The sequence below is a fragment of the Equus quagga genome, chromosome 1 (genome assembly GCF_021613505.1).
Source record: "Equus quagga isolate Etosha38 chromosome 1, UCLA_HA_Equagga_1.0, whole genome shotgun sequence".
In the NCBI taxonomy this organism is placed as follows: Eukaryota; Metazoa; Chordata; class Mammalia; order Perissodactyla; family Equidae; genus Equus; species Equus quagga.
This window is the reverse complement of record NC_060267.1, coordinates 169,366,809-169,388,380: the sequence shown is the minus strand read 5'-3', so window position 1 is coordinate 169,388,380 and position 21,572 is coordinate 169,366,809. Positions and strand designations below refer to the sequence as shown.

Genomic DNA, 21,572 nt, shown 5'->3' with positions numbered 1-21,572 from the left:
ATCACAAGCCCCTCAACACCCTTGTCTCCCCACACCCTGTGCTCACTGGTGAAGCAGGGTCTGTGTTTTGCTTTGGTCTGTTTCCCACGAGGCACTGGCCATGCTCTTCCCCTAATTATCTCCTTTCCACCTTGAGTTTCAGCCCAGATGTTCCTTCCTCAGGGTCCTGTGATACACAATTGTAATCACATAGTTCAGTGCATAATTAGTTGTCTAATGTCCATCTTTTTTTGCTAGGAAGGAAATGCAAGGAGCTCAGGAACCGTCTGTTTTGTTAACTGCTGTGCTTTGTACACACTAGGTGCCTCATAAATGTGTGCTGGTTGGGAGAAGAGCTCGCAGAGGCATTACCTGGCCCATATCCAGGTGGCTGGCCCACCTCCGTGATGACAGGCACGATGACAGGCACGTGAAGAGGAGGCCCATACGCCAGGCTCAGAGTAGAGAGATGTGCTTTCTGGGAAACGCCATCTGAGCCTCGCTCCGGTCCCCAGCGCATGAGCTGGCTCAGGCTCTGCGATCCCATCCTCATCTCACTCACGCTAATAATACACTGGCCTTACTAATAATAATTATGCTGAGTCTTTTTCTAAAGGGCATTTCAGTCGGGGCCTGATATCCCTAACTGAGCATCTGGTGACAAAGTGACCCAGGGAGAGATATCGGAGGAAGGAGGAGGCAGACGTGCCTGAAGAAGAATTATCTGAGTGGCAGAGCATGGGTAGAGTGGATTTGAATTATTCCTCCCTCAGCTTAATTAATGCTACTGGAGAATTTCCAGGGGACTGGGACTCGGTTTTATTCTGGCTGCAATTAAAGGGTCTCCCCCTCTTTTCCTTGCTCGTCTTCATTCCTCTTCACTTTCCCACCCACCCAAGAGAGAGCCTGTTACCCAAGCTCCATGATTGAAAGAAGAGCGAGGAATCATAATTTGACAATGGCCCCATGAGGGAAGGCATGGATTAGAAAGGGAGGAGAAGTATGATTTAAATGGAAAAACTGCCAGGAACTGTGGGGAGAAGTAAAACTGGACCTGGGGTCGCTGGCTGGAAAGCCAACAAACCTTTCTCTTCTGAGGGACTAAGGTCCTCTGAGCCCAAACCTGGCAGGCAGAGGGCTCCATCCGCTCAGCAGCAAATTCTTGCAAAGTGCAGATCGGGGTGCTTTTTCCTGAAGCCTTGCGAGAAGGATTATCTTTGAGATAATTTTCTGCTTTCTTTGCACCTTTTAAGTATTAAGTACATTACAATAAAAAAAAATCTAAAACAGAGTCCTATAGCAGCCAAACTCACTTCTCAGTGATAATGAAAGAAAAAAGCCTGGCCATTACCCTGTACTGATTCAGAAAGTTTGTGTGTGTGTGTGTCTGTCCCTGGTTAGCCCCAGGTGTGTGTGCGTACTTCTCTGTGTGTCTCTGACTGTGCTTTTTATGTGTGTCTACTGCACTAAATACCTGTGTGTGCGTGCTGTGTGTGTGTTGCTGATGGGAGCCACTCACCACAGGCTTTGGGAAAAGTTCACAGAGCCTCTTTGTCCTCACCACAGGGTCCCCTAACCATAGTGTCACCCACGAGGGCTGTGCATAGCATTGCTGGCCCCGGTGGAACTGAAAGTCTGGGCAGCCCTCAGACCCCTGCTGTTTCAGGGAACATTGATTGCAGGTCTGCCACTCTTCTGGGATGCGTCAAAGCAGACGGAGTCCCGACTGTTCGCAGCACCCACTTCTCCCGCGCAGGTCGGGCTTGGGGCCCGGCATGGGGAAGGAGGAGCACCCTTAAGGCTGAGGCTTTGACCCCTTGATCTTTCCTCTGTGGATCTCCTCTTTGAAAGACTCTCAAGCAGGTTCCCTGGAGAGAAAAAGACTCTCCCTCCCAGACGTGGGTGACCCGCTCAGGTGCCCTGATCTACCTTCTTAGCTTGAGCGCCTGTTTACTTATAAGAGATGGGGGATAAACAAATGCAACGCCAGAAACCCTCTTGGAGTTCAACCCCAGTTTACCCGGCAGCTGGCTCACTGGTAACCGTGACAATGAAAGTGACTGAGGTGTTAATGTCTATGCTTTTGCTGCTATGGCACAGAATCTCAAGCCTGAGGGTGATCATTGATCTGTCCCTAACTCCTTAATACCAATCGCAGGATTTCCAGGGCTGATTTAATCAGCTTTTGCTTTTGTTCTTTTGGGTTTTTTCCCCAAAGAGCTGATGGATGGGGAAGGGATTCAGACTCTGGGAAATGGGTTATGAGGGGCAAAGTGGCAGGATCAGAATGAGGGTCCCAGGACCTGGATGCAGATGCTAGTTTGGGGCTCTGTGGTGGGGACAGCAGCTGGCAGTGTCCCTCCTCCTGAGACAGAGGTAAAATGGGCCGGAGGCACAGGGGCTCCGGACCTCGCAAAGACCTGGTGTGCAGGAGTGGTCCCCGGACCTTCTCACTCCCCTGGGCTTACGGAGGGAGGAGGAGTTCTAGTGAGACTGAAAATACTTTTTCTTTTCCAGCCTGACAGATGGGGACTCTGTGTCAGACTAACTTTGATTTTTGAAAAATAAGGTAATTGATACTTCTCCCAATGCCAGTTTGTGCAGTAAATTTACACTCCCTAAAATAGTTTCAATGCAGTGGTTCTCCAAGTGTGGTCCCAGACCAACGGCATCAGCATTATCTGGGTACTTGTGTGAAATGCACATTCCTGGGCCCACCTCAGCCATACAGATCAGGAACTCCACGCTTTAACAAGCCCTCTTAGGGGGTCTGGGACACAGTGGAGTGTGAGAACCATGGTTTCAATGGACACAATAATCTTAGCTGCCTTTCCCCTGCTCTCTCCTGAGACGTTTTCTTCAAAATTCTTCCATGGTGATCCTGTCAAAAACACCCTCAATTTTCCTTTGTGACTATCAGCTTTGCCTGGGCTTCTGGAGGCTCTCTGCTCTATTGTTTTCTGCTTTGGAGTGACTAGGAATAGGGAAAGTTATAAGATCCTTTTTGCCAGTTAGCCTTGAAAATGTACCCCTGAGCATGTCTTGTGCTGGGCTGTGGGCTCTGAGAGGTGGGTGAGCACTTGTGCAGCATCCACAGCCATCACATAAGCTGTGACCGGAGCAGGACTTGGACTGGGGGTTGCTTCTAGTTTATCACATGGGGTCTTACAAATTCCCACAAATCCCATTTCATGGATGAGGAGACTTCAGGTCAAATCTACAGAGCATAGTTTGAATCCGAGTCCTGTATTCTTCCCACCACGTCAAAGAACTATTTTGCCACACCAGATGGGGAGAGAATTCTAGAGAGGGTCTTTTCTCCACCTTCCCAGGTGGGACGACAGGGCTCACATGGGCAGCATCATATCATGGAATGAAGGTCAATTTTTTTTTGTGAAAGGAAAGGCGCTCCAGATATCAGCGTGGAATCGATCGTGGCTAGAATTCTTGCTCTCTCCTGGAAACACGGTGAGGATGGAGGCCACAGCTGAGACAATGATTCAGAGGAATAATGGGGGAGGATGAGGCTAGGGTCATGCATCCATGGTGACCTGGGATGGCTGAAATTCATCACAGGAGAGTAAGGGCCTCTGCAGAGCCTGTGAGGGGCAGGCCTGACGCCCCCAGCAGGATGAGCCATGGGGTCAGGTACTCGCAGAGATTGCCCTCGGGGAGAGGCTGTCCCTAGTCCCACAGGGAGGATGGACCCTCCATGCCCAGGGTCCCAGAGCCTTGCAGGAAATGAGTCTGACGCAGATGGGGAGGATTCTAAAGGAAGTGGAACAGCTGAGCCGTCCCTGAGCCAGTCCAGGCAGTCCGTGTGGGAAATGAGGGGCAGAAGAGGCAGCGCAGCATGTGAGGAAGAACTGGCATGGGAACGAAGATCAAGAAAGGACAAGGGCACAGCTGGCAAATCGCCTGAGAAGATGGTTCCTGCCTCCCACCAGGAGGGGCCGATGCCCCGGAAACAGCTCTGTTTGAAGTTCACAGAGGGGGACAGAGCAGGGCAGAGAACGTCAGCAGACCTTAGAAGAGAGACAGCAAGGAGGAGGAGGAACTGATGGGCTGGGAAGGAGGTGAGTCTCAGAAGCCCAGAAAGCCAGGGTGTGGGAGGAGCTGGGGCCTGAGACAAGAGGACACCACCGCAGGAGGAGCGAAGGAGAAGGGGCTGAGGGAGATCAGAGGCACCTTGAAGACGGAGTGCAGTTCATTTAAAACAGGGAGGCCTGCAGAGAGCAGGGCTGCGGGAAGGCAGAGCAAGGCCAGAGACTTCTTAGAGAGACAGCCTGGGGCTCTGGAGGATGGGAACGTTGACACTACTTTAGCAGAAGGAACGTGGCTGAATACTAAGAAGGGAAGATTTTGCTCACAAAGGGACTGGATGTGGCCTTTTCTTACTGATCAGAAGAGCAAGCAATCCATGCTGGAGTAGAGCTTTTGACTTAACCAGCAGAAAGCTGCCATCCAGAGATTTATGGAATTCTACTGGGGCTCTGTCCACCCGTGGGAGTGGCTATGGGTGGCAGACCAGATTTGTGAATGTGTGTTTGAGCCCATGATGCAAAGACTTAATCAAACACGTGGCACCTTTCCTGGTATGTGTGTGCCTCTTTTTTCTCTTGGTAACAGGAGACAGGACCAGTAATTACCAGAATGTGACCTGTGAAGTCAGACATTGAGACCTAGTCTATGACACAAGCATGGTGTTACAGACTGAATGCTCTGGTCCTCCTGAAATGTATATGCTGAAGCCCTAACCCCCAGTGTGATAGTATCCGGAGGCGGGGCCTTTGGGAGGTGATTAGGTTGAGATGAGGTCATGATGGTGGGACCCCCATGATGGGACTGGTGTCCTCATAGGTTGAGGAAGAGAGACCAGAGCCCTCTCTCTCTCTACTATGCACGGATGCGGGAGAAGGCGGCCACCTGCAAACCAGTAAGAGGGCTCTTACCAGGAACTAAGTCTGCCAGCACCTTGACTTGGACTTTGAGCCTCCGGAACTGCGAGAAATAAACGTCTGTTGTTCAAGCCACTCAGTCTCCGGTATTTGTTACAGCTGCCTGAACAAACTAAGGCACATGGGACTGTTGATTTGAACACCCACAACAGTATTCAGAAATATACCTGCCAAAAAGAGCACTGTGTAAATGGTACAGGTGTTAGAGCCCAGCCCAGCTCATTTATCTCATAAAAGATGGAACAGTGGGAGCAATTCAGAACTCCTCCCTCCTCCCTACTTTAGTGGGTTTATTCCAATCATAAGAAAGCACAAAAGAACAAATTCTATCTGTTCATTATTCTGGGAGCCTGGTGGGAAGGAAATGCTCCTGGGGCTAGAAATAGCAATTTAAAATAGAGAAAGAAGACCTGCAGAAAAGTATGGTGGTGAATTAAGACAGAATGAGAGATGAAGGCTGAGGGCCTGGTAGGAAAACCTAGAGAACTTTAATAGCTCTTAATGAGGTCTTCACTAACAGAGTAAAACAAGATGTATTAGAAGATGATGATGTTAAAGAGATCCTGAAAGAACTGCATGGAATAGGGGAATGAAGATGGAGTAGAGTGTCTTAAGGACTGTGTTAGGGAATTGCTGATCACGGGTAATAAGCGGAGGGCTCCACTTCTGGTGGGAGACGTATGCTGCTAACAGACGGACTCTTCAGCAAATAACAACAAATACAAGAGAAGAGGAAAGGACAGAAAATAAGAAAAAAGAAAAGAAAGGAAAAGCAACCTGAAGGTTTCACCGACTGAACAGCGCGGAGGTGAACTTTACGTCCTGCAGTTTTGTCCTGAGGGCAGTCAGCTCTCGTGGCTAAAACTCCCACTGAAAAACCCACCCTCTGTCTGGCTGGAGGAACCAAGGGAAGATAATCAGGGCTGCTGCAGAGTTGGGGAGGATCTCTGGAAATGAGAACCAGGGAAAGGGAATCCCAACTTCTGGGTTTTCCCAATTCTCTGGCTGACCCTTGAACCATGCATGTATGAGACGGACTGAAAACCACAAGCACTGAAATCTGAACTGTTGCCTACTGCACACATGACCGAGTTTGCAGGTTGAGTGTAACAAGTTAATTCACTGCTAAACCGAAAACATCAACACTCTTTGGATCAATGTAACAGAATTCAGAGTCTCTACATCATAACAGTCACAATGTGTATAATCCAAAACTACTAGACACACAAAGAGCTAGAGAAATGTAACCCGTTTTCACCAGAAAAAAAAGATGCCAACCCCAAGACGACCCAGACTTTAAAGCTGCTATTGCAGCTATGCTCAATAAAGTAAAGAAAAATATGCTTAGAATGAATAAAAAAATAAGACATTTCGGCTGAGAATTAGAAAGTATAAAAGAAAAATTAATAAGAAATTGTAGAGAAAAAGATACAATATCAGAAAAAAATCAATACAGGGCCTTTTTTTTTTTTTTTTTAGCAGAACGGAGATGGCAAATGAAAGAATCAATGAAGTTAAAGATAGATCTGAGGAAGAAAGGGAAAAAATTGGGGAAAATAGTGAACAGAGCCCCAAGAACCTGTGGAACAATTTCAAAAGTACTACAAATAGGTAACTGTTGTCCTAGAAGGAGAGAAAAAGGGGTGGGAAATAATAATTGAAGAATTGTGGCTGAAAACTTCCCAAATAATAGTGAAAGACATAAATTTACAGAATTAAGAACCTTAGAAAATTTCAAACAGGATAAATTGGTGGAAAAAAGCATATCCAGGCACATCATACATCATAATAAAGCTAAAAACCAAAGATAATGAGAACATCTTGAAAGCTGCTAGAGAAAAATCACACAGCGTATATATATATATATATATGTACACACACACATGCACACACTGGAACAATGATCCAAATAACTGAGGACTTTTCATCAGAAACCACAGCAACCAGAAGACAATGACACAACATGTTTAAAGTGCTTAAAGAAAAAAAGTAACCTATAAAGCTGGAACTGTATATCCAGCAAAAATGTCTTTCAGGAATGAATGAAAACATATAGACATTTCTCTGATAAAGGAAAATTAAGAGAATTTGTTGTTCGAAGACCTGCATTACAAGAAATAAGAAAGGAAGTTCTTCAGACAGAAGGAATGATGCCAAAGAGCAAATTGGATCTTCCAGAATGAACAAAAAGCAAGAGAAATGGTCACTATGTTGAGTTAAAACAAAACATTTTCCTCTTATGTATTACATATGACTGCTTAAAGGAAAAACTGTCAGATTGTCTTCTGGGACTTTTAATGTACATAGACATAACACATATGACAATTATAACATAAAGGGCAGCAGGAGTAGGGTGGTAAATGGACTATATGTTTTGATTTTGTTGTTGTTTCTACATTTTATATAAAGTGGTACAATATTAACCCTAAGCAGATTGAAATTAAAAAAAAAATTATATATATAAGTTCTAGAGTAACCAAGAAAAAAATGTAAAGAAGCAAGAGCTGAAAAATCAATAGATAAAGTTAATAGCCTGCTCGCCTCTGCCTGAAGATGGGGTGGGGAGAGATTCAAGATCCCTTGGAATCTGTCACCCAAAGGCCCAAAGGCCAGCAGAGCGAGTTGGCAAAGATGACAGCTGGCTTGGATACAAAGTCAGTCCTTTATTGGGCCTTTGTAAGCAAAAGGGGAAAAAATAAAGACAGAGAAACAAACTTTCTGGGACATCACAAATGACCAAAGTTGGGCAAGGGGTCCAGCACACTGTGGGGCCAGATAGGGAGCCGTAGTGCCCTGTCACCAGGCTCGGAGTCTGGAGAGCTAGACCGAGGGCCCAGCTGCACTAACAGGCTATATGACTGGGGGAACTCAGTTCACCACTCTGGGCCATGGATCTCTTGTCTGCAAAGTGACGGGGTAGGAGTTTCAGCAAATTCTTAGTAATTGCCTCTCTGGAGGAAAGGCACAATTGGACTTCCACAGCTCCTACTTTATATACACCTGTATTGGTAAATGGAGGGCTCCGTCATGCTCAGAATGAGGCCTCTTGCCCACTCTACTCTCTCCCAAGTCAAGTACATTTACACCCACTGTTTTGATTCCTGCCTTTATGCCAATGACTCCTAAATATACATCTTCATTTGGACTTCTCCTCCATGTGCCAAACCCACGTCTCCAGCTGCCTACTCAGTAGCTCTGCTTAGATACCCTACTAGCACATAAAAATCAAAATGTTCTAAACAAATACCTTTCAAAATTCTGTAGGTGTCAGAATTTCCTGGGAAATCATGGTCACAATGGAAAGACCTGGACTCTATTCTACCTCAGTGAATCTGTGCCTCCATGCTCCTTATTAGCTCTCTAGATGAATCTGATACTCTTCTAACTTTGAGAAACACCATTCTAAACTAAACCTACAGTCCACTCCCCAACCCTTCTACTGTTCCAACTAGTACCTTTCCAGCATCCCCACTCTCAGAGAATGGCAACATCATCCATTCAGAGGCATGGGTCTGATACTGGGTGTCACTCTTGGACCTCTGTCACCCTCATCCCTAAGCAACATCCATCAGCAAGTCCTTTCCAGGGTGCTCCCCGAACCCTCTGGGCTCCATTCACTCCCACTGTCTCAGAGCCCCTGGACACATCTTCCTGCTTCTATTGCCTCTCCCACCCAAACTCCACACTGCAAGCAGGGTAAGTGTTTTTAAAAAATAGTTTATTTTGAGATAGTTTCAACTCTCTACAAAAGTTGCAAGAACACTACAAAGAATGTCTGTACACTCCTCACCCAGAAACTCCATTCCGACTCTCAACAACTGTCCCAGAAAGACCCTATTAAGGATCCCACGTGTTACCTGGTTATCACACCTGCCTCTGGAATCCCCTTCAATCTGGAACAGTTGCTCAGTCTCCCTGACTTTCATGTCCTTGAAACTTTTGAAGATCATAGGCCAGGCATTGAATAGAATGTACGTTAATTTTAGTTAGTCTAATGTCTCCTCATGATGGTACCTGGCTTATACATTTTGAACAGAGTATCTCAAATGCTTATGTTCTTTTCCTTGCATCCTACTAAGTGGCACACAATGTCCACTTGTCCTGTGATTCGTAGTATGAACTTAAAACACTTGATTCAGATGGTGTTTGACAAACTTCTCTGTAAACTTACATTCTTCCCCTTTGTAATAAATATTTTGTAGGGAGATGCTTTAAGGCTATGTAAAATCCTATTTCTTTCCCCAATTTCACCCCAACTTTTAGCATCCATTAATGTTTCTTATCTGATCTAATTATTAATTTGATGGTTGCCAAATAGTGACTTTCTAATAATATCATTCTTTCCACTATTGGGAAAAGCTTTCTCTTCTCTCCATTTATTTATTCATTTATATTCATATCAGTGTGGACTCAATAATTCCTATCTTAGTCAATAGGTTGTAATCTGTTACTATCATTATATATTTTGAAGCTCAAATTATCCCGTATTTGGACATTGGGAGTCCCTTCAAGCTCAGTGTTGTCTTCTTTTGACATGTCCCCATCATTCTTTGAGTACTTTCTTACTTTTGGACACAAACAGATATACCATGCTCATCTTGTACTTTCCCTGCCCAGGCCCTGGAAAGGGTCATTACTCTAATAAGTTCTGATTGCTTTTAGTGTAGAAGGGACTATAGAATCCAGGATCTGAGTGCCAGGTGTACTCTTTGCTACATGAGTGTCATTGATTTGAGGCTCTCTAACCCTATATTTATTTCTTTATCTCTCTATTGAAAACTACAAGTTCATACCAATACCTCCAATTCCGATTCAATACCACATAATTCATTCCAGCAAATATGCTTTGCATATTTGTACCTCCTTTTCCAACATCTCCCATTATCTTCAATATATTTCTCAATCTCCCTTATAAAGTTAATTTCCCACTCTTGCGGGCTGCCAATCCCCTCACATGTGGGTCTCCATCCCTGCGAGGGCTTGTCTCCCTTGCTCAGGATGTCTACTTTGATTGGGCCTGCCAAATGGCTTTCTGGTGAAAAAAAAAGAAGGAAGAAAGCCAAAGAAGTATTTTGTTTTGTTTTGTTTTTAAGGAAGGGAAGGGAAGAGATTGGAAGGGGTTGGCAAGAGAAAAAGCCAGGTTATTTTTCTAAAATGAAAATCCATCACCATTGGGTCATGTGTGTGCATCTGTGTGCACACACACGTATCCACACACTCACAGCCCTTGAATGACTTGCTAGTACTTTGAGGCTGTAAATTCCATCACAAGGCTCTAGAAGGCCCTGCATGATGTAACTGCTGCTGACCTCCTTGGCCACTTTCCCCCTCTTTCTCCAAATTCCCAGCACAGGGGTCCTCTCTCAGCTCCTCTAATATTCCATTTTCCCTCTTACCACAGGGCCTTTGTATGTGCTGCTTCTCTCTCTCTCAGTGCCCTAACCTGCCCCATTCATTTGGGTGACTTATTCTTCAAATCTCTGTTGGAGTACCATCTCCTCCTCTGGATGCCCTCTTTAATTCTCCCAGATAAAGTCAAACTGCTTTGTTATTTATTGTTCTATTCATGCTCTCACAGAACACAGTGGCTCTTCTCTCAACTGGTAATTATGCACTTATTTGTGTATATGTCTTATTAATGTCCTCTTTCCTCATTAAGTTGTGAGTGATGTGAGAAAAGAAATTATTTCTTTTTTTTTCTTTTTGCTGAGGAAGATTCGCTCTGAGCTAACATCCATTGCCAATCTTCCTCTTTTTTCCCTTTTATCTGAGCCACCACCACAGCATGGCCACTAACCAACAAGTGGTGTAGGTCTACACCCTGGAACCGAACCCAGGCTGCTGAAGTGGAGCGCACCAAACTTAACCACTAGCCGACTGGGGCTGGCCCAGTGATGTCTCTTTTTGATCAGGATTGTGACCCTAGCTTGTAGTCCAATATTGGCACACAGTAGATGCTCAATAAATACTTTTCATGTGAATAAATTGTAATTTTTGAAACAAAGTGTTTAATCAGCAAACATTATAATGTTCTCTATTTGGAATAAAAGGCAAAATGTGGAGGAATAATATGATAAATATGGTGAGGCAGGTGAACATATGACTGTGAAAGATCCTGAAAGCTCTTAGGTCTAGGAGTTTATAAGCGTTGCTATTTAGAAGAAACACAAAATCACAACAAATGATCTACATGATGTGTACAGAAAAATAATTTGGGAAATATCTTACCTAAGGCATACACAAATTGTGTATTTGGCTCACATCATGACTGAGGTGACTCAAGGTCATCGGAATGTGAGTCCACCCAAAGGTAGCAACAGAGTTCATTCAAAATCCAAACATGAGGGTATTCTGTATGTGCATGTTTTGGGGCTTGATAAAGTCATTTTAAATTGTCCTTAAATGAAAAGGTGTCTGATAACAGTCAAGAACTGTTTTTTCTTATGAAGGATAACTTAGTTTACCCAAATAGTAAAACTTTCCTTAAAGTTATCATAATCAGAACAATATAGTTGGGCACAAGAATCAACAAATAGGTCAATGGTCCAGAATTGAGAATCAAAACATAATTCATATAAGGGACTTAATATATGACAAAGATGACATGTGATTTAATAAAAGATGGATAATATATTTAATAAGTGGTGTTCCATAGTTATCTATTCACCTGGATGAAACAGGGTAAGAATATACGCCCTAATACATATTCAAAACCAAATTCAAGAACAGCTCTGGGGATCTATCAACAAGAAAATGGGTAAATAAACCATGGACTATTACAATAAATAGGAGCAAACTACTGAGGCACACACGCCAAGAATGAGTCTCACAAACAGGATGCTGAGTGACAGCAGCCAGACACCAAGAACACAAAATATGTATGATTCCAGTCACGTGAAGTTCTAGAACAGGTAAAATAAAACCCATGGTCGAAGAAAAAATCAGAACAGCAGTTGCCTCCGGGGTGGGGTCAGGCTGAGAATTGACTGGGGAGGGACGTGAGGGAACTTCCTGCTGTGACGACAGGGTTCTACGTCTTGATAGGAGTTTGGGTTACACAGTTTTATGCATTTGTTAAAACTCTGTAAATGTACACTTAAGACTTGTGCATTTCTTATATGCAAATTTTACCTTAAGGAAAAAAAAAGAATGTAAACAAATGTTTAACTCTAGTTAAAGACACGTACACTGACGTGTTCAGGGGTGATACGTACTGATGTCTGCAACTTACCTGGAAATGCGGCAACCACATAGGATGGAGTGGTGAATGGACAGAGGGATGATTAGATGGGGAGTTATATGACAAGCAAACAAAGCAAGATCTTAATTCTGGAATATACGTGGTGAGTATATGGTTGTGCTCTGTGAAATTCTATCAAGTGCTCTGTATGCTTGAAATTTTTCAAAATAAAATCTTGGGAAAAAGAAATAAATTTCAGGTGTACTAAATATTTAAACATAGAACAAAAACCCAAACAAAATAGTACAGGAAACTTTAAAAAGCATTTTATAACCTTGGAGTGAGGAAAACTTTTAAAATAAACCAGAAAATCCAAGAAGACATAGAATAACAGATAGCTATTTTTGACTAAATGAATATTAACCACTTTTGAAAGCCAAAGGATATCATAAGCAATATCAAAAGAACAATTGTATTCTTTTGAATACAAAAAAAGAGTTGTATTTTTTTGTACAAAAAAGGAGGAGGGGTAATTAATTGTATCGCATTTGGCAGACAAAGGGTTAACATCGGTAATATAAAAAACTTTCTGTAAATTTCTAAGAAACCAGCAAACAACCCAATGGAAAATAGTTAAAAACATGTACAGATAATGAACAGAAGAGGAAGCATGCATCCCAGTACCTGTGTAAAAAGACAGTAAAATCGCTAGCAGTGAGCTGAAAATGCAAATGAAAACAAAATGAGGTCTCATTTTTCATCTTTGGATTAGCAAATTTGTAAGGATTGATCACTTCCAGTGCTCGTGAGGATGTTGCAAGACGCACCATACATTCCTGGTGGGGTGTGAATGCTTACAAACTCTCAGGACAGTAACCTGACAGTAAGAAAGCTCGAGACACGCAGGACACAGAGTCACAGGCATAGTATGACCCCATTTTTATAAACTAAAAAGTTCAAAATTTTGAACAAAGAGAAAAATGTGAAAGGAGACACATTTAACTGAAAGTAATGCTTCACGACAGGGGTTGGTAAACAGCACCAACTCTGCTTGGTCATCTGGTTTCCTGCAGCCCAGGAGCTAAGAATGGTGTTTGTATCTTTTAAAGGGTTACATTTTAAATGGTTACATTTTAAATAGAGGAATATCCTCTATTTTGCCTCTGGGCCAGCAAAGCCTAAAATATTTACTACGTGGCCCTTTAGGAAAAGTTTACTGACTCCTGCTTCAAGGGAATGGCAGTTTCTCAGTTATTCTTTTCCTCTTCTCTGTATTGTTTTCATTTTTATAATAATCATGTATTGCAAGTTGAAAGAATATAGGTAGGTAAGAAATCAATCACTTTGGATGCTGTTGAGAATGGATATAAGGAGACAAAACGAAACCATGAGACTAGTTAAGGAGCTGCGGTAACAGTCCAGGTGAAAGAGAAGGGTGCTTTGGAACAGAGTGGGACAGTAGAGATGGAAAGAAGGGGCAGGTTTTATAGGAACCTATAGGAGTGGCTGAGGGATTGGACAGGAATGGTGAGGCACAGAGAGAAATCAAGGCTGATTCCTAGGTTTCAGTCATTAGTTGAGTGGTGAACCACTGAGATGGAGAGACTGGGGAGAGGAAACCAGAGAGTAAGCCTAGAGCTTTGTTTTGGACCTGTGGAAGTTCTAAATGGAATTGTGTGAACTAGGGGGTTGGACACCGATGATTAGAGTAGCTTGGGCTATGGAGTGGGAGGCTGAGCAGGAAATACAAGTTTAAGAGGACTCATCATGTAGATGGTACTTGAAGCTATCGGGAAGCAATGGAGAGGGAGAGAAGGGGACAAAGAGTCTACCTGGTACCACAGTGCCCAACCCAACTGGAACCTGCTCCCTGCTGACAGATGTCTCTGATGCTACTGTCCAACTGTTTGGATTCCCCCAAACCATCTGTTCCAAAATATCCAAGGAACATCATGGCTTCGGAGGAGACACCGACCCTTCCTCACAGCCTCTGCCCAAATGCTTATGTGGACAACCAGCTGCTATTGTTTCTCTTGGCCAATGGATGGTCCACCCAGCACCTGACTCCCCCAGTGGAGAGACGAGTTCAGGTCCCAGTCCCTCCCAGTCTGCCCTGCCATGGGTCCCCAGCCATGTGCAGCCACCTTTACTCATGCCACGCTTTTACCTGAGAACGCCAAGAAAGACTCACCAAGGAGCTGGTATAGGTGGGATCTGAGGTGTCATCCTGGAGGTAGCGGGAAAGGCCAAAGTCAGACACCTTGCACACCAGGTTACTGTTGACAAGAATGTTTCTAGCAGCCAGGTCCCGGTGCACATAGTTCATCTCGGCCAGGTACTTCATCCCCGCGGCGATGCCCCTGAGCATCCCTACCAGCTGGATCACCGTGAACTGTCCATCATTTTGCTGTAATAAGACAGAAAGGGCATCGAGATCAAGATGGGCTTCAGTGGTTAAACAGAAGCTGAGGTGCCATGGCCCCACTGCTTGTCAGCCTCTGTCAGTGCCAGGCCAAGCCACTCACTGCCTCCTCCCGCCCCAAATCCTATCTTCATCCCTCTCCTTGAATGCTCTGCTCTCTTCTCCTTGCCAAACCCTGTTGATTTCATCTCCAAATTACATTTCAAACCCATCCACTTCTCTCTGTCTCCACTGCCACCATTCTAACCAAGTCATTCTCATCCATCACCTGTAACAGCCTCCCTGCAGCTGCCCTGCCCCCACAATCCATTCTCTACATGGGAGTTAGAGCCATCTTTATAAGACATAAATCAGGTCATGTCACTCCCTGGCTAAAGCTCTCTATTAGCCTCCCATTGCATTAAGGAAAAGCTGCGAACTTCTTCGCATGGCCCACAAGACCCCACGGAATCATCTACTGCCTCACCTTATGCTACTTTATCCCTCACTCCTGTGCTAAAGCCACAATGATTGGTGACCTTTCAATCCCTTCCCAAGCCAAGCTCTTCCTGCCTTAGGGTCCTTACACATGCCATTCCCTCTGTTTTTTCCCCACAATCCAAACTTACCTGCCCTTCAGGTCTCCACTTAAACTTCACTTCCTTGGAGAGGATGTCTCTGTAACCAGTCCCCTCCCCCAACTGTAATTAGCGCTTTCTTACTACTACCTGTCAGTGCATGCTCTTAGTTTTCTTCTCAGCACATATCATAAGTTTTAGCTGCCTGTGTGTGTGCATGCATGTGTGTGTGCGTGCATGTGTGTATGTGTCTGTGTGTCTGTCTGTCTCTGCTGCTTGACTCTAAGCTCTTTGAGACAAGAACTCTCTCTTCTGTGGTCACCACAGTATTCCCAGTGCTGAGAACTTTAATGTCGATAGAAAGAGCTCAATAAGCACATGTGGAATGAATGACCTAGACATCTCTTCCTATTTCCAGAAATAAACATTTAAGGTGTCTTCCTTGCGTGCTACCAGGGCTGTCAACCTTGACATTGGGATAACCACACCTACCTCATAGGGATTGGTGGTCAGGGGAAGTGCACACCCAGCGTCTGGAACATGGACCCTTCTAGTGAATGGGAGCTGTGACTGCTCCCTCTCATGCCAACCTGAAGTGCTTCCTTCTCTGCAATCACAGTTTCTTGCATGGGTGCCCTCTTCCAGGGTTAGATGACAGACTCTTCAGTGAATGAATCTGTGCCTCCTTCTGCCTCCCCCAAACCTCTGGGTCTTGGCTCTGCACCCACTGGTTAGATTAGTGGACCCTGGGCCAGGTTGCCAAGAACACCTTTTCCCATCTAGTCCAGCCCCAGCTGCTCGCCAAAGGGCTATGAGTTGTATTCTGTAAGTAGAGCCTGGACCAGGCACTGAGATGCTCTGATTGAAGGAGAGGTCGGAGTAGGCGGGTCTCCCTGGGTCTACTCCAGTTACTGCTGAACACAGGCCCTGGGCAAAGCAGTCACCTCCTCTGCCCCAGTGTTCCCATGTGAAATGCAGAAAGCATAAATAGTGTGAGGAGCTCTCATTTATTGAGCACCTACTATATGTGAGATAGTATATGCTACACTCCTATGCATCATCTCACCTAAATATGTGTGGACACATCATTTATGAATGCATTCCCGCAAAAGCATAAGTAAGGAAAAATAAAAGAGCTGCTATAAAAATACCCTGTTTATTAGAGAAAACACCAACCGAAAATTCTAACAATGACAACAATGTGGTTAAAAACGAGTATCTCCCTAAAGAAGCCCACTGGTAGATAGATGTTGGGGGGGCACTGGTGGTGACTGAACAACTCTGAGAGGAGCAGTGTTGAAAGCGTGGGCAGCAGTGTGTCTATGCTTCCACTTTAAGTTATTCAAGACTTCACAGAGCCGCTTTATTGTCTGATTTGTTTGAATATTTAGATCAGTCATCCTTATAGTTTCTGGGGCCAACAAAGGCCAAGAAGTGGTTAAAAGTCCCGGCTTTGGAGCCACACAGACCGCTTGGATCCAGGCTCTGCCGCTCACTGGTTGCATGGCATCAGGCAAGTTATTTAACCTCCAGAGCAGTGATTTCCACATCCACAAAACAAGAACATAGTATCCACGCTTCCTAGAATTTTGGTGAGGTAAAATGTGATAATAGGTGTGAAGGGGCTTAGCTCAGTGCCCCACGAATACTAAGACGCAGCAATGATCGCTGGTATTATCAGCAAGGCCATATGCCTCACAAATCAGCTCTCCCACATACCTCAGATGCCTGGTGAGAGAGACAGAGGACACCTGGGGCCAGAAACTTGGGTTCTTCATAGCCTCCTGGGTGTGTGCGGGAGACATCCTAGGATCATTACCCTGGGAGAACTTAGTTCACAGTGCATTCTAAGCTCAACAGGTTGGCACCTGTGATAGTACCCCCACCCCAACTGTAGTAATGGATGGTCAGGAGCTAATGATGCAGGCCTGAAGTTTGGATCAATTAATCAACAAACACTGATTTCTTCCATTGCTTGACTTTTGAATGGCAAGTCATACTTTACAGAAATATCTTTTGATCCTTAAAACTGGTCCTGTGGAGTAGGCGAGGCAGGCAATAGTATATTGCTTTTGTAGAGAGGATAAAGGAACTCCAGAAAGTTTAAGTGATCAGCCTGAAATCGCTCTGGGTGGTTTTGATTCATATTAAGAATCTAAGTCCAGGGGCCGGCCCTGTGGTCAAGTGGTTAAGTTCGCAGGCTCCGCTTTGGCGGCCCAGGGTTTCACTGGTTTGGATCCTAGGCGCGGATATAGCACTGCTCATCAAGCCATGCTGAGGACGCGTCCCACAGAGCACAACCAGAAGGTTCTACAACTAGAATATACAACTGTGTGCCAGGTGGTTTTGGGGAGAAGAAGAAGAAAAAGAAAAAGAAACAGAAAAGAAGATTGGTAATAGATTTTAGCTCAGGTGCCAATCTTTAAAAAAAAAAAAAAAAGAATCTAAGTCCAGAACAGCAAATTGCTTCTCCACTGACTTTCCATCTCTGATCAATTGGTAATGGCTGCCTCCAACACTGTGTGTAGAAGAAGGCTATGGATAAGCTTTGATTAATGATGGCTGCCATGGTCATAGAAATAGAAAGTAGAGACAAGTGTACCACAAATATGCTACTCTTCTCTGAATCTTTTAACTCCTATCCAGTGCCTCTTCCATTGGAATATGCTTACTCTGCAATGAGCAACACATTTTCTTCAGCATTTGCATGGGAATCACATAGCATGATAAGACAGGGTCATACCTGGCAAGTTCAAAGTTTTGGTGAAACTTAAAAGATATGACCATATTAAGATTTTCCGATATGTTCAAGTGTTTTATGTTCAGTTCATTGGTATAACTCTCCAAGAAGAACTTCCAGAGATATGAACATTGGCCCACAAAGATAAACAAGATAGAAAAAAAATAGATTTCTTAGTGACTTTCAGAGAGGGCCTGGCTCCATGCTGAGCACACGGTAACAACACAGCACAGAGAAGAAATACAGGCAGGCCCAGGTGAAATGATTTAGACTTTCTTCCCTTCATGAAGTGCTTTTTGCTGAAATTGCTTTTCTGCAAATTCACTGAAGCCACTTGCTGGCCCTTTTATTAGATAGGAAGGATTTAGGTATTTCAACTTTCAGTGACAAATCCACTTCAGGAAATGAAACCCTTATTTGATTTGTTTGAAGAGAATGAATCATAGGTTTTTTTTTTAACTGAAAGAGACCTTTCAAGATCATCCAGCTCAATGCCTTTAGTTTATAGATTGGGAAATCGACTTAACAGATTTGCTTAAGGCCACAGGGTGACTCATAGCAGAGCCCAAAGCAGACCCTTGGTCTCAGGACTTCCAATCTGGTGTTCTCTTCCTGACATCTGGGTTGCTATCGTCCAGCTTCAGGCATGAATGAGCTTCTTTGATGCAAATGTCTCCATTTGACATTGCTCAGCGATTTCCAAGAGTCTTCCAGTTATGACCATCTGTGAATGAGCCAGTAGCAACCACAAGGCCAAACTTTAGGCACAGAGGCCTTATGGAGCATATTGACCTTCTTGGCTATGGCATGGAACATTGATGACGGCGTCAGGGGTTGTGCCTAAGATTATAGAAGGGCCACCAGATTAAGTCCCCCGAATTTGAATGCCAAGAAGTAAATAATTATGGATTCTTGTGCTACAAATCCATGGCACAGACATTTAAAAAAATGGATAATAATGAACCTACTGAAGATGTGGTTGAAGAATAATGATGCTTCCAATTCCTCCAGAATGTGAGGGATTCTAAGTCCTGCCATGGGAGAGGGGCAGTGAGTGGGCTGTGAGAAGCTATATCCGATATGCTCACTGGATCCCCGATGCCCAGAGCCTTTCAGACACCGACCCAGAGCTGGAGCTGCAGCCACTCTCCAAAGGCTCCACGTCCGGTGTGAAAGGACCAGTCAGAGGGAAGGAAACAGTTGCACAAATTGAGGACTAAGGCTTTTCCTTTCTTCTCTGAATGGTGATCCTAAAATTATACCACTTCCCAGAAGATGGACCCTGCAGAACTGAACTGATGACCTACTTTTCGATTTTATCAAGCAGCAGATACATCAATTAATGTTGCTATGCTCCAGGGTTTGGTAGTAAGGCTGAAATTAGATTTATAGATTACCTGCCTCCATGCCGTGCAAGGAGTCAGAAACGCTTCATTTCCCCTCTCCTCCTGGCACCGCTGGCTCTGGCCGCTCTTTTCTCGCTGTCCTTTCTCCTGTTTTCCTGGGCCCCTCTCTCACCTCTAGCTTTTCTATCACTGCCCAGGTCCCATCATCATGAAAAATACTGGTGTCCAACATGCCCCCTTGTCCTGGGTCCTGAATGCAAATAGCCCTGTGCAGAGCAACGGTGTGGGGCTTGACTTTCCATAGGCCCCTGAGAATGAATCCCCGCTCCTCTGCATGCTCCAGGAAGAGAGTCTGATCATATTATGACTCCTCTGTGAAGTACAGACAGGTGACTTGTAGAAAATAAATGACTCCTGAGAGGGACCGGAGGCTGGTTCCAGAAAATACTTTTTCTTCTAACATTGTCTCCTACTTACTTTTATTTGGCTGTCTGCATGAGATCTATGAGCACGAATGAAAGCCCCCAGGAAAGCATGGTCCATACTCTGCTCTGACACGAGAGGTCTGGCAACAAGGACAGGAGACCATGTACACTCAGGATGACTACATCTCTCCTGCCACTCCTGGACGCTTTTGCCCCAGAAATGGTTATTCATGTCTTTCATTCAACTAGCATTTGCCAGGTGCTCACTGTGCTAGGTACTGGGGTTTCAAAATATAAGGCGTAACCCATAGGCTCCAGGAGGCTGTACCAGGCAAAGCACAGAGCCCCATAGTCTACATCAGTGGTACCCCCACCCCATCAAAATCAAGCACTGCTGCCTAATGACTCAGATGAGGGAAAAAGCGTGTGCTCGCCCTGCAAAGGTAGCTTCAAATGTGCAAATGCAGCTTCTAGACAAGTCCCCCAGCTACCCTTCCTCACTGCAGCCCCCAAGCTCTGCCTCTGAGCCTTGGAGCCACCATGCAGCTGCCGACAGATTACCAAATAGGCCAGCTTCCTGTGGCCTTTGAACACACTGTTCCATTGTTCTAGCAGCCTGCCTGCCCGCTCCCCTACCTGCCTTGCAAATTCCTCATTCTCCACTAAGAGATAAATTCTCTCTCCTCTGAGAGAGGAAGATTTCAGTTCTCCTTTATGTGACACCTCTATAGTCCACGCTTGGAAACAAAAAGCATAATCTAGGCAGATGATGGCTGCAAGCTTTGAACGCTAAGGTCCTCGGGGGCAGGGACCTCTGCGGCAGGTTGCATTCTCTAAGATGGACATAAGAGGATCTCCCACCCCTTATGTGTAAGAAGACATCGGGTTGCTGTCCCCCAGCAAACAGTGGGGACTCTTTCCTCCCTTGGTTCTGGGTGGGCCTGTCACTATGGTTGAAGGATGCTGTGTGGCTTTTCAGGCTAGGTTATAAAACTGATACAGCTTCCGACTTTTCTTCTTAGGGTGCTTGTTCTTGGGGCAGCTTTCTGTGAGGAAGCCCCATCAGGCCACATGGAGAGATGCCAGCTGACACTCAGCATCAGTCATAAGACAAATGAGTAAACAAGCCTTTAGATGATTCCAGGCCTCAGCCTTTGAGCTGCCCCAGCTGATAACACGTGGAACAGAGATGTCCCCACTGAGCCCTGCCCAAATTGCAGGTTCACGAGCAAGACAAACCGTTGTTGTGCTAAGCCACTAAAGTCTTGAGGTGATTTGTTACACAGCATTAGAGCAATCTCGCTTTCATCTCTATAAGCCCAGTACCCAGCACAGGGCGTGCCCAGAGCAGTCACTCCGTGAATGTTTTAATGACTGACTACACACATGGTCCTTTGATCTGCAGCTACAGCTACCGTTTGGCAGCTTTGGTGATGTGCGTAGCCTGCTGCTTGGTATTGCCCTGAAGTCCTTGCTCTGAGGGCCCTGCCCCACTCTTTGATGCTGCCCCCTGAACCCTCTGCTCTCAGGCTTCCCAGCAGCCCCCAGCTGTGCCTTTGGTCCCATGCAGGCCTTGCACCCTGGCCTGTGCTCCGTCAGTTCCCACTCCCCAGATGTCAGCATCATGGCCATGCTCACTCACTCCTTTTCTGGGCATAGAAATGAAAGTGGTTCCACTATGGCTCCATTGGACATGTTCTGACAACGCTCTTTTACAGATCTCCCAGCTATAGGCCTTGAGGTACCCCCATCTCTGCTGCAGGTTGGTTGGGAGTCACAATTCTTCATCAACCCCAGAAAAGACTTGTGGACGCTTGTGACACAGTCTTCTCCTTTCCTGCCCACAAGTGCCTCCTCAGAGGGCATGTGGCCCAGATAACAAAAAAGGACAACCTGTTTTATCTGTGAGCTGCAATGAAGAGAGCTGGCTGGGAGGGCGGCTGTGCCGGGGAAAAGGCAGAGATG

General features: G+C 45.0%; 1 protein-coding gene across 2 annotated transcripts in view; it reads right to left on the bottom strand.

Moving 5' to 3' along the window:
* Positions 1-21,572, bottom strand: part of EPHB1 (EPH receptor B1) — a 423,264-nt gene that overhangs the window by 33,174 nt on the left and 368,518 nt on the right. For both annotated transcript variants that reach the window (XM_046646736.1, XM_046646744.1), the window contains exon 12: positions 14,309-14,524. In XM_046646736.1, the coding sequence (XP_046502692.1) occupies positions 14,309-14,524 (216 nt within the window). The remainder of the gene's footprint in view (positions 1-14,308; positions 14,525-21,572) is intronic.